The sequence below is a fragment of the Ammospiza nelsoni genome, chromosome 13, assembly GCF_027579445.1.
Source record: "Ammospiza nelsoni isolate bAmmNel1 chromosome 13, bAmmNel1.pri, whole genome shotgun sequence".
Classification (NCBI taxonomy): Eukaryota; Metazoa; Chordata; class Aves; order Passeriformes; family Passerellidae; genus Ammospiza; species Ammospiza nelsoni.
In genome coordinates, this window is record NC_080645.1 from 6,328,663 (window position 1) to 6,342,207 (window position 13,545).

Sequence of the window (13,545 nt, forward strand, 5' to 3'; positions counted from 1 at the left end):
CCAAATTACTGTGTCTGGTAGGATAACTGTCACTAATCACACAGGAAAACTGTTTTTTTACAAAAGCTTGTACAGAAAACAGCCCGAGAAAGGGAAGTATTGCAAACTCACTTAAAAAAAATAAAAACAAAAAGGCTTTGAAAAAAACCAGCATGTTTCCCACTGAAATATTTCCACACAACATCATACTGTACAAACATGAGAGAGACATTTCAAGATTATCAAGGAGAAAACAACAGGGTTAAATTTTGACAGATGCCTGTTTTGGGAGGAGAAGGGAGTTGTGAGCAGAGGAGCCAGGGGCTGCTGACATGTGTGTGTCCTGGCTGCCCAGGGAGCTGAGGTGCTGTGCTGCACTAATCACACACCATGGCTGTCCCCTCACTGAGCCCCGGGCACCCAGCAGGGCTGGCTGGCTGCACAGGGACATTTCCCTTTCCCTCTGCTGCACAGGGACATTTCCATTTCCGTTTCCCTCGGCTGCACAGGGACATTTCCATTTCCATTTCCATTTCCATTTCCATTTCCATTTCCATTTCCCTCTGCCCAGAGCTCCCCTGCCCTGCCAGCCTGGCAGGGGCTGCAGGGAGTGGAGCACCACAGGCTCCCTCAGAGCTGCCAGCAGGTTCAGGAGCTGCTGCCCTTGGTTCCTGCAGCCTCTTCCCTGCCACAGACCAGACAGACAAAACCCACAAGTCAGATGATGGGGTTTTTCTTTGCACTGTTAGTTTTAAAAGCCATATATACCAAAAACATGAAAGGAAACTCTTCTCCTGGTCTGAGAAGTGCATCTGCAATTAGAATGCAGCTCACAAAGCATATTAAAGACAGCATAGCTTTGTAATAGAACACAGCAGTGAGCCTGATAAAAATTATTCTGCTCTATAGCACTAATGAAAGCTATAGTATTAAAACTTGGCTTATGTGGGATCTCAGCTAGAATCAACTTCAGTATGCCTCTTTTTTTCTTCATTACTGTCTAGAAATAATGCTTAAATAATTATTCTTGATATTATTGTTTGTAATTCTAATGGAGGTAGCTCTGGGCTCAGTGCAGTAGTGCCAGTTATGAGCAGCAGCAGAACAGAGTCAGCCCTGGAATGAAAAATGGGCATGTTTTTAATTCAGATTATTTTTTCATAAATGTGAAGGAGATTTGGATCATTACCTGTGACACTTGGGTTGCCAAAGTAACCTTGCCTAGCCAGCTGATGTTTGCACAGCTCATGGCACTGTCACCATGGAGACCTGTCCATGTGATTTTGCAGGATGATGCAGTTGCAGGCGTCTCAGAGAGGAATTAATTGTTGGTGAGCAATGCTCGTGCAGACAGCCCTGCCCTGCAGACAGAGCCTGCACTCAAACACCAGCTCAATCTTTCTTTTGTGTTTTAGCTGCACAGAGAGGAGCAGGGCAGGGGTTACAGGAGGGAGCTCCCTGGGCTGCCCTAAGGCAAACACTGAGTTCTCCTGATGGAAAGTTCATGCTCAGAGTGGGAGGAGTGGTCAGAGAGTGCTGATCTGTGTAAAAGCCATGCTTGAATGATAATATTCATTTACAGAACATTTGTTTGAGTGATTGAAGGCTATGGAACACTCCAGGTTTCCTTTTTCTCCTCCCAGTACCTGCTCTCCCTCATTCATGTGTGACCTGGTGATGTCAGGGAAATTACAGCAGTAGAGCAAGGGCTGAAATCTGTCTGTATACACAGGATATTAAAAATTCTCCTCCAAAAGTAGCTGTCATGCTGTGCATTCCATTCTGACTTCTGATGAACCTCACAATGGGACTGTGAAGTGGATTTTGGATCTGTTTTGCACAACACCATACCAAAGACCACACAAGCATTTTGATAAGAGATATGGTTCTGTTTCTGATGGTTAAGCAGGCTAAAGGGTGCTCTCTCCTTCCTCCCCATATTCTCTGGAGAACAGAAGTCAGCCAGGCTGAAGATTAAGTCATTTTGCTGAGGTGAAATGCTTTGTTCCACCTCTTTTACTCAATTATGAATGTGCTGGATGACGACAGCAGGTCAGAAGGCGCTGCTGCTATTTCTGGGTGCTGCAGCTGTGGTGAGCAGGCTGCAGCAGGAGCAGGTGGGGGTTCTGTGACACAACACACACCCCTCAATGACACACAGGCCAGGCTTCAGAAACTGCCCAAGAGCCAGGATTGAATGGGTGAGCCAGCAGGAGAGCAGTGTCACTGGGTTTGGGGCACGCAGTGACATTGACATTGGGGAACTGCTGTAAAGAATCCCTGGAGCACCAGCTTTGGAGATGTCTGTGTTGGGCACTCTCTTATGTGAAAAAAAAAAACCACCCAAAAATGGATGTTTAAAAATAATACTGGGCAGAAGTGCCCACAGGAGGGGGTGTAGGCAGAAGGGACTTGGGTTGGTGGCCAGATGCAGGGAGTGAATGTTGCTCCTTTTGTTTTTGCTTTTGGTCTGAAGAATCAGCTGGAGGATTAAAGAGGGGGGGGTGTAGCTGGAAAAGCAGGGCTTTAGGCTGATGTGTGCAGCACAGCTTAAAATTTATGAGGGGATTATTTCATGGCTAGAAGGGAGCGGTCATGACATGCTGGAAGGCTTGGACATTTTCAGTGTGTAAGCAGAGGATGAAAGGTGATTCTTTGAGATGATATATAAAAATAAACAGTAATCTTGAACCTAAAGGTGTGGAACTAATGAGAGGGAAAATTGCAATTGTAGATCATAAGCTGAGCTGATGCTCTGCTTCACTGTGCCCATCTGGTACTGAGAGATGTTTCCTTTGGGTGCTGATAACCTTTCTGACAGCTCATGATACAGTGTTGGAATGACTGGGGAGTTTTACAGATTACACTGAGATAATTGAATTAATATCACTCCTGGTTTGGATTAAATTTGTAATCTTAGCATAAGATTCTTTAGTCTTTCATATCATGACCTGATTTATCAAAAGGGGAGTGAAAGATTCCTTTATTGTGGGTAGAAATCCTTTCCAATACCTCAGGGAATAACATTGTCATCAGAGGGCCTCAAGAAAAGAAAGGGCAAAGCCCTCTGCCAATAAACCTGCCTTAGCTGACAGTGAGAGGTAAAGAAGCTGCCTGCAAAAATGGAATTGTAATTTGTAGATGGGAGTTTGTGCAACAGACTGCCTCCAGCCTCATGCAGCTAAAGAAAATCCACTCTTCTCCTGCACCAGTGTCTTTCAAGGGCTTTTTTTTTCCTGAAGTTAATGTAGAACTTCACAAAAAAAAATCAATAAAATTAATATAATTAATATAAAAAAAATAAATAAAATCACTGAGCTGAACAGCTTCATGTAGGATGATGAAAACATTGTGTTGTGACATTTCCACTAGGAAGCTTTTCCATGGCATGTTGCCCTCATTGTTTCTCCCTCCTAAAATCCACATTACTTTTGTGGGCCTGGAGCCCCCAGTGTGTTATGCTGGCAGAGCCAATGGTTTCATGATCCAGATTCCCAGTCTCTTGCATTTTACTCCTGAGACTGGTTCCTTGTAAGAGCCAAATACAGAAATGGATCATTATGTTTAAAATAACATCCGAAGGCTTGAAAATAGCATCCATTTCTTAGGTAGGCTGCATTTCTCTTTCACACTGAGAAATGGTGCTGCAGATAATTAGTAATACATTTTCCACTTAAATTTCCCTGTATTTATAAAGCAGTAGACTGCTCTTGCTATGTTCTAACAGCAAAATGAAGTTCCAGAGCCAACTGAATGTCAGCAAGAATTTATGAATACGTCAGTAGAGATTACTGTTGGCTCTTGATTTTGAATGCAAGCAGACAACAAAATTAGTTTGGTAGTAAAATGGGTAAGTAAGTGGGGGCCTGACTATAGCAATACAAAGTTGGAGCATAATTGCTTGTTTCAGGCGTGTATTATTTATAGAGGATCAGACTTGCACTCAGGAAAGTGTCTCTATTCAGGAACTTTCCAAAGGAAAAGGAAGCAGGGCAGCAGAGGTGGAGACCTGAAATGAAAGACTTAAAATGAAAAAACAGACAAGAAATCTGTCCCAGTTACTGATTCCACCTGGGAAAACTAAAAACAAACAAGAGAAATCCAAGGAGAACATAGGGGAAAAAAGGAGAATTAAGGCAGATGTACAGTATGTATTTCAGGGGGAAAAAAGAGGCTTTTAGTTGATTTTAAATGGACTGGTTTTACACCCTGACATCAAAAGCTGTGGAAAAGCAGAGTAATCAGAAGCTGGCTGCAAATATCCAGATGTTATATTAGTTCTGTTATAAATAGACCTTGGTTTTCATTGTTTAAGCATTGCAGGTAATGTTTAAGTAAAAATTGTGTAGTGCCTGCTATTTTTAATTTCAATAGGAAAACCTTTTTTTGTCTGGTCAGAGTGGTTACAGGTAACACATGCTTAATTTGGAGATTTGTAACCTATATTTCTCAAAGAGAAATTATTGCAAATTAGCCAGGAACACTGACAGAGACTTCATTAAACTTCTCTAAGTCATTTGTGGGTATATTGTGATTCCTGAAAGCTGGTTTCTTACTTGCTGTGGTAGTGCTTCACTATCTGCTATTATTAGTACTTTACTATGTAGAAGGAAGAAACTGACATAATTATTATTCTCTTTTTTCTATGCAAGCTTGTATTTTACTTAGAAGGAAAATTGCTGTCAGCTCACTAAAGACAGAATAACTGCAATAAAATCATGGCATGCTCCCAGTGCATTCACAGGTGCTGTGTTCAGGAGTGGGAGATAGTTTATGACTGTTACTGTAGAGGATCCCCTTTTGCTTTCCATGAAATAAAAACTTTGCAAATCATTAACTGAAAAGAAATTGAAATATGGGTTTTCTTGAGAGATGTATCAATACATATATCAATATATATCAATTCAGGGTATCATTGCCAGGACCAGTGGTCCACTAATGTGCAATAGTTGTGGTTCCATTGCAGAGCTTGATAGAAACTGTGTCAGTCTGGGGGCTCTCTAGGCTAAAATCTGTATTTTGGCACTAGGTCAGACACAGACCCTCTCAGGGCTGAGCCATCCTGAAAGCAAGCACAGGACAATGGAATTCTGTCCTTTATTCCAGTGGAAACTCTTCATATCAGTAAACACCTCTTTGCACTGTTTCTAATACAAGACCCCTCTGAGGATGATACTGCACAAGAATAATTTAAATTAACTCATCCATATGAACAAAAGTAAATTCCATTTACTTGGCCTTGAGCTGACAAATGCAAACAATATAGCAACCAATGTGGAATAATTGGTGAAAAGAGAGTCAGGGATTCTTCTTACAGAATGCTGTAAGAAGAGGGAAACCCTTGTGATTCTTTCTGCTGGAAGGGATGTTTATTTTGAATTAAACTTCAGCCACTTCAGGGAACCTCCAGAAAATTCCAGAATTTCTACATGCCTCCCTGTAAAACCAATTAAGCCTGAGTCTGGTTTTAACCAAGCACAGAGGGCTGCACTGTCTTCATTAGGAATATGCAAACACTGAGGCACAAACTCACAGAAGCTCCTCCCTCTGTGAAAGGCACAGAAAAAACCTAAAAGTTTCCCCTTAGTCTGTGCAGAACAATTGAACCATACTTGCACAGCAAAGAAGGTTTTCAGTCCTCTCTGTCCCCTATAGGAGAAGAGGGAATGGTTTTAATAGGCACCTTGGGAAACAAGTAGATGCAGTCTTGGTTGAACAAGTGGACTGCTAGCAGCCATAAACATAAAATTACTTATTTCTAAAATAGCTCATGGTCTCCTAACTCAGACATCATGTGCTGAATGGCATTGCACTAGGACAGAGCTGGACTGCCTGGCTAGGTAAGTTGCAAATAGCGCTAAAAGGCGCAGATGTTGTATCAGCTTTTCAAATTCTTCTCAATGTTTTTATATATTTTAATAGCTCCATCTGGATTCCATAGCCACTATTATTGTTACAAGTTTTATTGTTCCCTGTGCCTCTGCCTGCTGTTTGCATTTGCAAGTTCCTTACAAGTGTCTTGGAAACAACTCCTGAACCTTTCTCCAGGGGCTTCAATTTGATATTGTGAAAAAAGCAGGGAAAGCACATTTTCTCAAATTTGCCTTGCTAAATACGATGTGGTACAAATTAAAATAAATGTTGCATGCCCTGCTTTCCACATGATGTTCTGGTTATAAATTTCAGTGGACAGGCAAGTGTGTTTGCTGATTTCTCCAATTCTGTTGTTTATTCTGTGCTGTAACCTCCTAAAAGCTTGATTTGGGTAATAACAGACATAAAAATTATACGGCTGCTGCTTCTCCAGCATCAGGGTTGGATAAAGGAATATTATCCACAGTGCAGAGCTAGTCTGACAGGATAGTTGAGTGTTGTTTATGCTCTAAGATAGCTTCATAAAAGGTATTGTGATTTTGTCGACCACCCTTGAGGTCAGCCTGCTATCCAGTGGGATGCATAAGATTGTGTTTGTGTTTTCTGAGGTGAATTTACAATAATGCCCTAAATTAGAAAGCCATTGCTCTTGCAGTGCAATTTTTCTTTTGTTCTAATAGAATTTTTCTTAAGTCTGGTATTTAATAATTGAGGGAACGCCTCTAAAATTCAGGGGGTAATTCTGAGTTCACTGCAGTCAGCTTCCCAAGTAAGGCAGACAGATGGGAAAGACATTTTGTGCTGTGCCCAACATCCATTCAATTTAATTGGAAGTTGAATGCTGTATAATCTTTAAAAATCACATACCTCCTTCTGTATTAGACATTCAGGGAATATTCTGGGGGCCTGGACCCCAATTCAGGCTTTTAAATGTACTGTGAGACCCATCAGGTCCCAGCTCAGCATTTTCTTTCAAACATAAATGCCATTATTCTTAAAATATTCAATAGAACTGTGTCACAGGTGCTAAATCCTATTAACATAAAACTCATTTTTGTCTCAACTGACCCTGTCATTCTGGCAAAGAGCAGCATGATGAGGATATGGGAGACCCTTTATGGGCACATTTTCAGTTCCTGAAGTTTCCCATGGTGAAAGTGAGGAAACTCTTGACATCTTCCAATTTTTAGTGATTTATAGCACCACAGATTGGAAGAGACCTTAAAGCTCATCTCATTCCAACCCCCTGCCATGGCAGGGACACCTTCCACTGTCCCAGGCTGCTCCAGCCCCAGTGTCCAGCCTGGCCTTGGGCACTGCCAGGGATGCAGGGGCAGCCCCAGCTGCTCTGGGCACCCTGTGACCCAGCAGTGGTCTGTGTGCTGCACATTAAACATTCAGTGCACCACACTCACACACAAATTCAATTTACCAACAATGAGCTCTCCTGAGTTGGGAAAGTTCATACATCACAACAAGCTTCTCTCCAGTGCACTTGTAAGAAGAGGTTCTTGTGCCTTTCTCACAGGCACTAATTGCAGCCAGCTGTTAAACAGATGGGTTTGGTGATGTGGTAGGACAACAGTTATTTAACATTTTTATTTAAAAAATAAGGAAAAAAAGTGACAAAAGAAAAGGAAATAAATGTTTTCCTAGGCAGCAAGACCCACAGTATTGCATTAATCCCAGCCATAGCCTGGGCAGGGCATTTCCTCTGTGGTAACCCATAAGAAATTGAAAAACATCATAGGTCAATTAGAAAAATGTTTCATATTTTCAGTGAAAGTAGGATGTCTTGATAAATAATCTGCAAAGCTGGAGTGCAATGAACAACCCTTTAGAATTACCTCCCCGAGCCTGTGTTTCTCCCTGCACCTCAGCTATCCATCACTTTGGTTCTGCATTAAACTTACGGATGTGTTCTGCTATTCAGAGGCTGTCCTCAGGACTCACATCCTATTTTGGCAAACACAATGCAAAAGCCAGGCCTTACAAACTCACTCTTGGTCTTTTCTTAAGCAGCTCTTTGAGTGACCGTGCACAGAGCACACCCTAAATGTTTCACTGGTTTTGGAAGGGAGGGACTCAGGGTTCTCCCAGGGTGTGACTGAAGGTGATCAACAGTAATCTTTCTTTCAGGTGAAGGAGGCCATGCAGAGAATCCATGACCGAGGAAATATAGGAAAACTCATTCTGGATGTGGAGAAGGCACCCACTCCCCTGGTGAGTGCCAAGCACAGACATGGTGTACAGCCAGGCATGGTACAGCCTGGCAGTGACTGCTGGACACATGTCCCTTGTCATGCTTCTTTGACACTGATTTCTTCTAAATCTGTAGCATCCAGATACCACCAGTAACCATAAATTCTGCATTTAACCCCAGTGAAATGTACTGGCTGAAGTGCCAGCAGTTACTTCTCTCTACTGAATCATTCTCTGCTTCTCCAAAAACGTGCCAGCAAGTGTTGGATTAGGGTAAAACTGCCACGTCTCTTTCTGCCCTTGTGAGGAAAACAGACTTTTCTCAAACTAAAAAATTCCTCTATTAATAGGTGGGTTGAACAGGAAAAAAAACATTCAATATTGCTGCAGTGGGAAAACATAAAAGTGTTATCTGATGCCCATAGTAAAGTTAGAGTATACTTTTGGTAGGAATTTAATTTGTGTAATACATGAAGTATGACATGTAAATATGTCCAGAAATATCCTGAAGGAAGATAGTAGTGATGGAGCTCTGATTCGCTAGATTTGGAGCACTTAGGATGGTCCAGAAACCTTTCAGAGAGCAGTGCTAAATGAAAGCCAGGCTCTCCTGAGCATTCACTGATGGTGGAGGAAAGAGCACTAAAGAAGGTAATGCAAACCTGACTTTAAATCAATACTGATATGTGAAGTTTGCTTTCAGACCTGAGAAACCTCCTGTTTCAAAAGAAAAGAAAGAACCTAGACCTAGAGTTAAGCTCTTACTCACTCTAAAATTGCCCCCCAGTCTCATACAAACTCCCTGCAAGGAAAAGGAAGGCTTTGAGGACCTCACATGTGGAACAATACACTTTCATCAAAGGCTGTTAACTCAAAAATATGGGTAACTTCAGAGCAATGGTTTTTCTGCATTGAAATCAGGCTGTGTTTGAGATTTTTATTTCCACAGAGGCTAATAATCAATCAGGGAAGGAACATCATTGCATTTCTCTTTAAAAAGTAAATGGGTCCCTTGCTTACTTGGTTTTGAAGTAGTTATGAGCTAATACAAGAATCTTTTTGTGTCCTAAGAGAGGACTAATAATAATAATAATAATATAATCAGTCAGGGAAGAAACATCATTGCATTTCTCTTTAGAAGGAAATGGGTCCCTTGCTTATGGTTTGAAGTAGTTATAAGCTAATGCAAGAATCCTCTTGTGTCCTAAGAGATGTAACATGGGTGTATAAGAGAATCCAGTCACACCAATGTGTGCTGTTAAACATTACCCCCATCCAGTGAACCAGACTCTTGTGCCTCCACAGACCTGTCACACTGTCAGGGTGAAGTGCTGGAGGGTCCTGCACCTTTACACAGCTTGTAATAAATATTTACACATGAAAAAACACTGTGTACTCCTTAAATGCTGTTCTGAGCTACAGATTCCTGCAATTGCCTACTGCCTGTGCAGGCATCTTTAGTAAAATATGAAAATATGAAAATGCAGTTTCTTCCCACTCCTGTATGATCTGGGATCTGCACTCTGTCGTGGGTGTATCCTGCCAGCATCTAGATCTGGAAAGTTTCATTGGTTTTTAACGTACAAAAGAAAGGAAATTGCCCCCTGAGTTTACACACTGTCTCAGATGGGGCCATCCATTAGAGCAGGTACAGGAGTTGTAACCCAGAGGTGCCACATTCTGTGAACTTCCTACACAGCTGTGTTTCCTACCCAAGGCCCTTACTATCAGTTTACTACAAGAGCACAGAGCAGAGTCCTCGTGTGCAGCTGTCCTCCAGACAGCCTTCTGTTAGGAAATGGAGCTGTGAGCCGTGGGGGAGCAGCTTGCAGGCTTGGCTGGAAGTGTGCAGAGGCTGTGCACAGACAGAACGCTCATTCTCCTGTGGCAGCCCTCTCTCCTTGAGTTTCCAAAGTCGCTTTGTGCAGTGAATCCAGGTGAAATGAGGAGGAGCCAAGGGGTGAGCAAGGTGCAGTGATGTCTTTGATGTTTCACGGTGCAGATGGCCAACGACAGCACGGAGACGAGCGAGGCTGGCGAGGAGGAGGAGGACCACGAGGGCGACAACGAGAACAAGGAGCGCATGCCCTTCATCCAGTAGCAGCCAGAGCTGGGCAGGCAGCAGGAGCCGAGAGGAGAAGGGGACGAGGCTGGGAAATCTCTTCTGTGCATCAGTGAACAAATGCTGTAGTACAGTGTGTGTTGTATTTGTTTGCAGTCAGCTGAGCTATGAGCTGTTGATCATTGTTGTTTTGAACTCAAGTGCCATTCTCATCCAGTGCAGTATTACCACGTTTCTGTGTAATGCCCGGTTTCCCTGTAGGAGTCCCATGGATTTTTCTGTTCTTGTTTGAAAGCCTTATTAACTTACTGTGTAATTTTAGATGGGCATCTTTCTCATGCAAATTCCGACATCTTGCATAAAGTTAATTGGGAGGTTTGGGCTTTTTTTTTTGCAAGTTGGAAACAGTAAAAATAAAAAAAAAATCCCTACTTGCTGTCTGAAAGATTCTAGTAACTACTGGAGGGACAATTTTCTATTTCTGGACTTTCAGTGTTAAAATGGTTTTCCTTTAATGAACCACAAATAAAAGTTGCAACAAAGATTACTTTTTATTTTCTTCAGTCATACTTCATCTTTTCACAAGCAATCTTATCTTCATTTTCAAAAGTACCTCATCTAGAATCATGGAATCTGAAATTGTGCAAGAAATCATTGATTGAGAGGCTTTGATCAACATCTTTTGGTAAGGACATACTGACTCATATGTCAAATTCAAACCAATTTTAAATTTCATTTTTAAATTGCATTGGTAAGGATCACTTATCAGGATGTGGAAAGAAATTTGGTGATGGAGTTTATTGCTCTGAAATTGCTAATGTGTAGTCAACTGTCAGGCTGGAGCTGAACTCCTGCAGAAGTTAACCCTGTAAAAAATGAGGTTTAGGCCTTAATCCCACCACAAATCATATACAGGGATAACTTCTATCTAAGTGAATTGTTCTATCAAAAGCTCTGCTCCTTATGTACAGTTACATTTATAATTATTTACAGGATAAAGTATTCAAAGACCAGCTAGTCTTATCTACCTCCCACTAGTGGAAACTATATCTAAACAAGAAAAAAGTTAATATTTTTGCCACGTCCTTCCCCTATCCAAACAGCAGCTACTCAGGTCCTCAACTGTCTTGTTAAAACAGTTATTTTAAAATTACTGTGATCACGTACAGTAGAAGTGCTGAAGGACTAGCAGAGACCTTGCATAATGCCTACAGCTTCAAATAAATATTTGTTTTTTCAAAAGAAGGTATTTACCCAGACATGATTAGCTGTTAGCCCAAATCTACTAGTAGCATGTTACGATAGAAGTTAAAACTTAATACAGAAAAATAAAAAGTGGGGGCTTCTCAGGGTTTTCTCAGTGTGAGAGGACTTCTGGGTCTGGATGACTTTTATGTGTGGTTTTAGAAGATTCTCATTAGGTTTTTTCTGTTTGTTTGGTTTTGCTGCCTGAGTATTAATGTCCATCTCTTTACACTGTGCTCATGAAGTCGCTGTCAGATAATTGTGCAGATGGTTCATTCTGAAGGAGTTCCCCTTGGGTCAAACAAATTCAAAAATAACAGCAAGAAATAACTGTGGGGGAAAATGCCAAAAAGCTGTTGAACTATTGATCCAACCAGAACTTCATTTTTCTCTTCACTTCATTATAGTTCAGTTTATTTTCAAGCTGGACTTTCCTCTACTTCCAGTGCCATTTTGGGCCCAAACAGGGACTTTATCCACAGAAGAAAATACATATTCAGTGAGAGTTTTCCATTTATTTGGCTTGCCAGTTGGACTTTTAAGAAGGGCCATTAGGTTTTCATGACTCATCAGCTGACAGCAGTAGGAAACATGCCCAATTTTGTTTTGCAGCTAGTGTAATGATGTTGTCCTGCAACAGACCTTAACATAACTAGGAATTTTGATTTGACGCCAAAGTGAGCAATATTGCTGGTGACCTTCGAGCTGGCAGTAAGTGGCATTCTCAAGGCCTTAAATTAGTAGGGCAAGCAGAATAGCAAACCCATTCTTCTGTTCTAAACCACAGTCTGGTGGGCTCTGCTTCTAAATTACCCTGCAAGACAAATATGGGTGATCTTGGTCATGGCCACAGACACCACAGGGACAACAATCACATAATTTTTGGCTAGTTCTTTCTGGTTTTGTTAGCAAGGCAAAAAATACTCTTCATGCTAATTCATACTAATTTTAGGGCCATTTTCTGGTCAGAAGAATATCAGGTAATTGCAGTGAGTACAAAGGAGTGCTGCTGGAAGTACCTGAGTGCAGTGCAGCTGAGTGTGACCATCAGCAAGCTAAACTCTGCTCTGTGCTTTGCTGGTATCAACAGGGCACGGAGGGAGGTTGCTGCTGATATTAATGGAAGTTTTCCAGGCATCCATTCTGGAAGCAGGGTGTGTGCTAGCAGAATTTGGCCCACAAGCCCTAAGTACCTTTCAGGAGACCACAAGCAGTAGTGTCACACTGGCTGGGGTGGAGGCTGTGCTGGTCAAACTGGTGAAGCCAAGGCTTGTCACTGACCAAGTCTTACTGTAGCAGAAATGAAGGGTTGTGATTACTACTGACAGTGTTGTTTAAACAACTCTGAGACAATTGGATAGTTTCTTCAAGTGAAACAAATTATTTCTCAATTTGCCTTAAAGGAACTGTGAAAGCTTCTTTAACTTAAGCCTGATTGAAGTGAACTGAAACACTGTTTAATTGTATTTGTTGCTTTAGAGCTTTTGTTATATTGTGCCTACAAAGCAAATTATGTTTACACAAAAATATAAATAAAATGTTGAGCATAGCATTATCCTTGGTCTCTATGTTTTATTCTAGTGTTATTGTCACTTTAGGGAACTGACTTGGAACTGCTTAAGAGGAAAATGTGAGGGGGTCTTATTTTCCATTTTGGTCACTGTGGGATATACAAATAATTTATTTTGACTATTACAGAGTAAATGGAGGTTATTAAAACTGCTGTGTGCTGCTTTACAGACCATTAACAATGTAAATCTAAAATTTGGAATGTCACAGTCTAAGAAATTCAAAACATTATATGGACACCTTTTACTAAGTGTTTAGGGAAGTGTATTTTGATACAAAGAGAAAGTAGGACTCAGACTGCCACAAAAGTTACCCTCAGAGAGATAACTCCTTTCAGAAATTAGTACTCCCTAATGGAATAATCTTAAAATAGAATCCAAAAGCCATCATAACTTACAGAAAGCAGGAGGACATGACTGAGTTTTGAATCCCACTCTCCTGGGCCTTGGTTTCAACCCAGGGTTCCATGTCTTTGGAACTTAATTAGTAACTGGTGATGGTTACCAAGCCCTACAGCCATCTCCAGCCTGCACTGGAGTTCATGGCTTTAAAGGTCTCCCTACACAAGGCAAAGAAGTGAATGAACATCAGTTTAATATCTAAACAAAAGAGGG

At 41.4% G+C, this 13,545-nt stretch overlaps 1 protein-coding gene across 1 annotated transcript in view; it reads left to right on the forward strand.

Annotated features, from left to right (window-relative positions):
* The window catches only part of VAT1L (vesicle amine transport 1 like), a 56,205-nt gene extending 43,288 nt beyond the window's left edge, over positions 1–12,917 (forward strand). Inside the window, exons 8-9 of the mRNA XM_059481514.1 lie at positions 7,993–8,076; positions 10,058–12,917. Coding sequence (XP_059337497.1) covers positions 7,993–8,076; positions 10,058–10,156 — 183 coding nt within the window. The 3' untranslated portion in view covers positions 10,157–12,917. The remainder of the gene's footprint in view (positions 1–7,992; positions 8,077–10,057) is intronic.
* Positions 12,918–13,545: the final 628 nt, after the last annotated feature.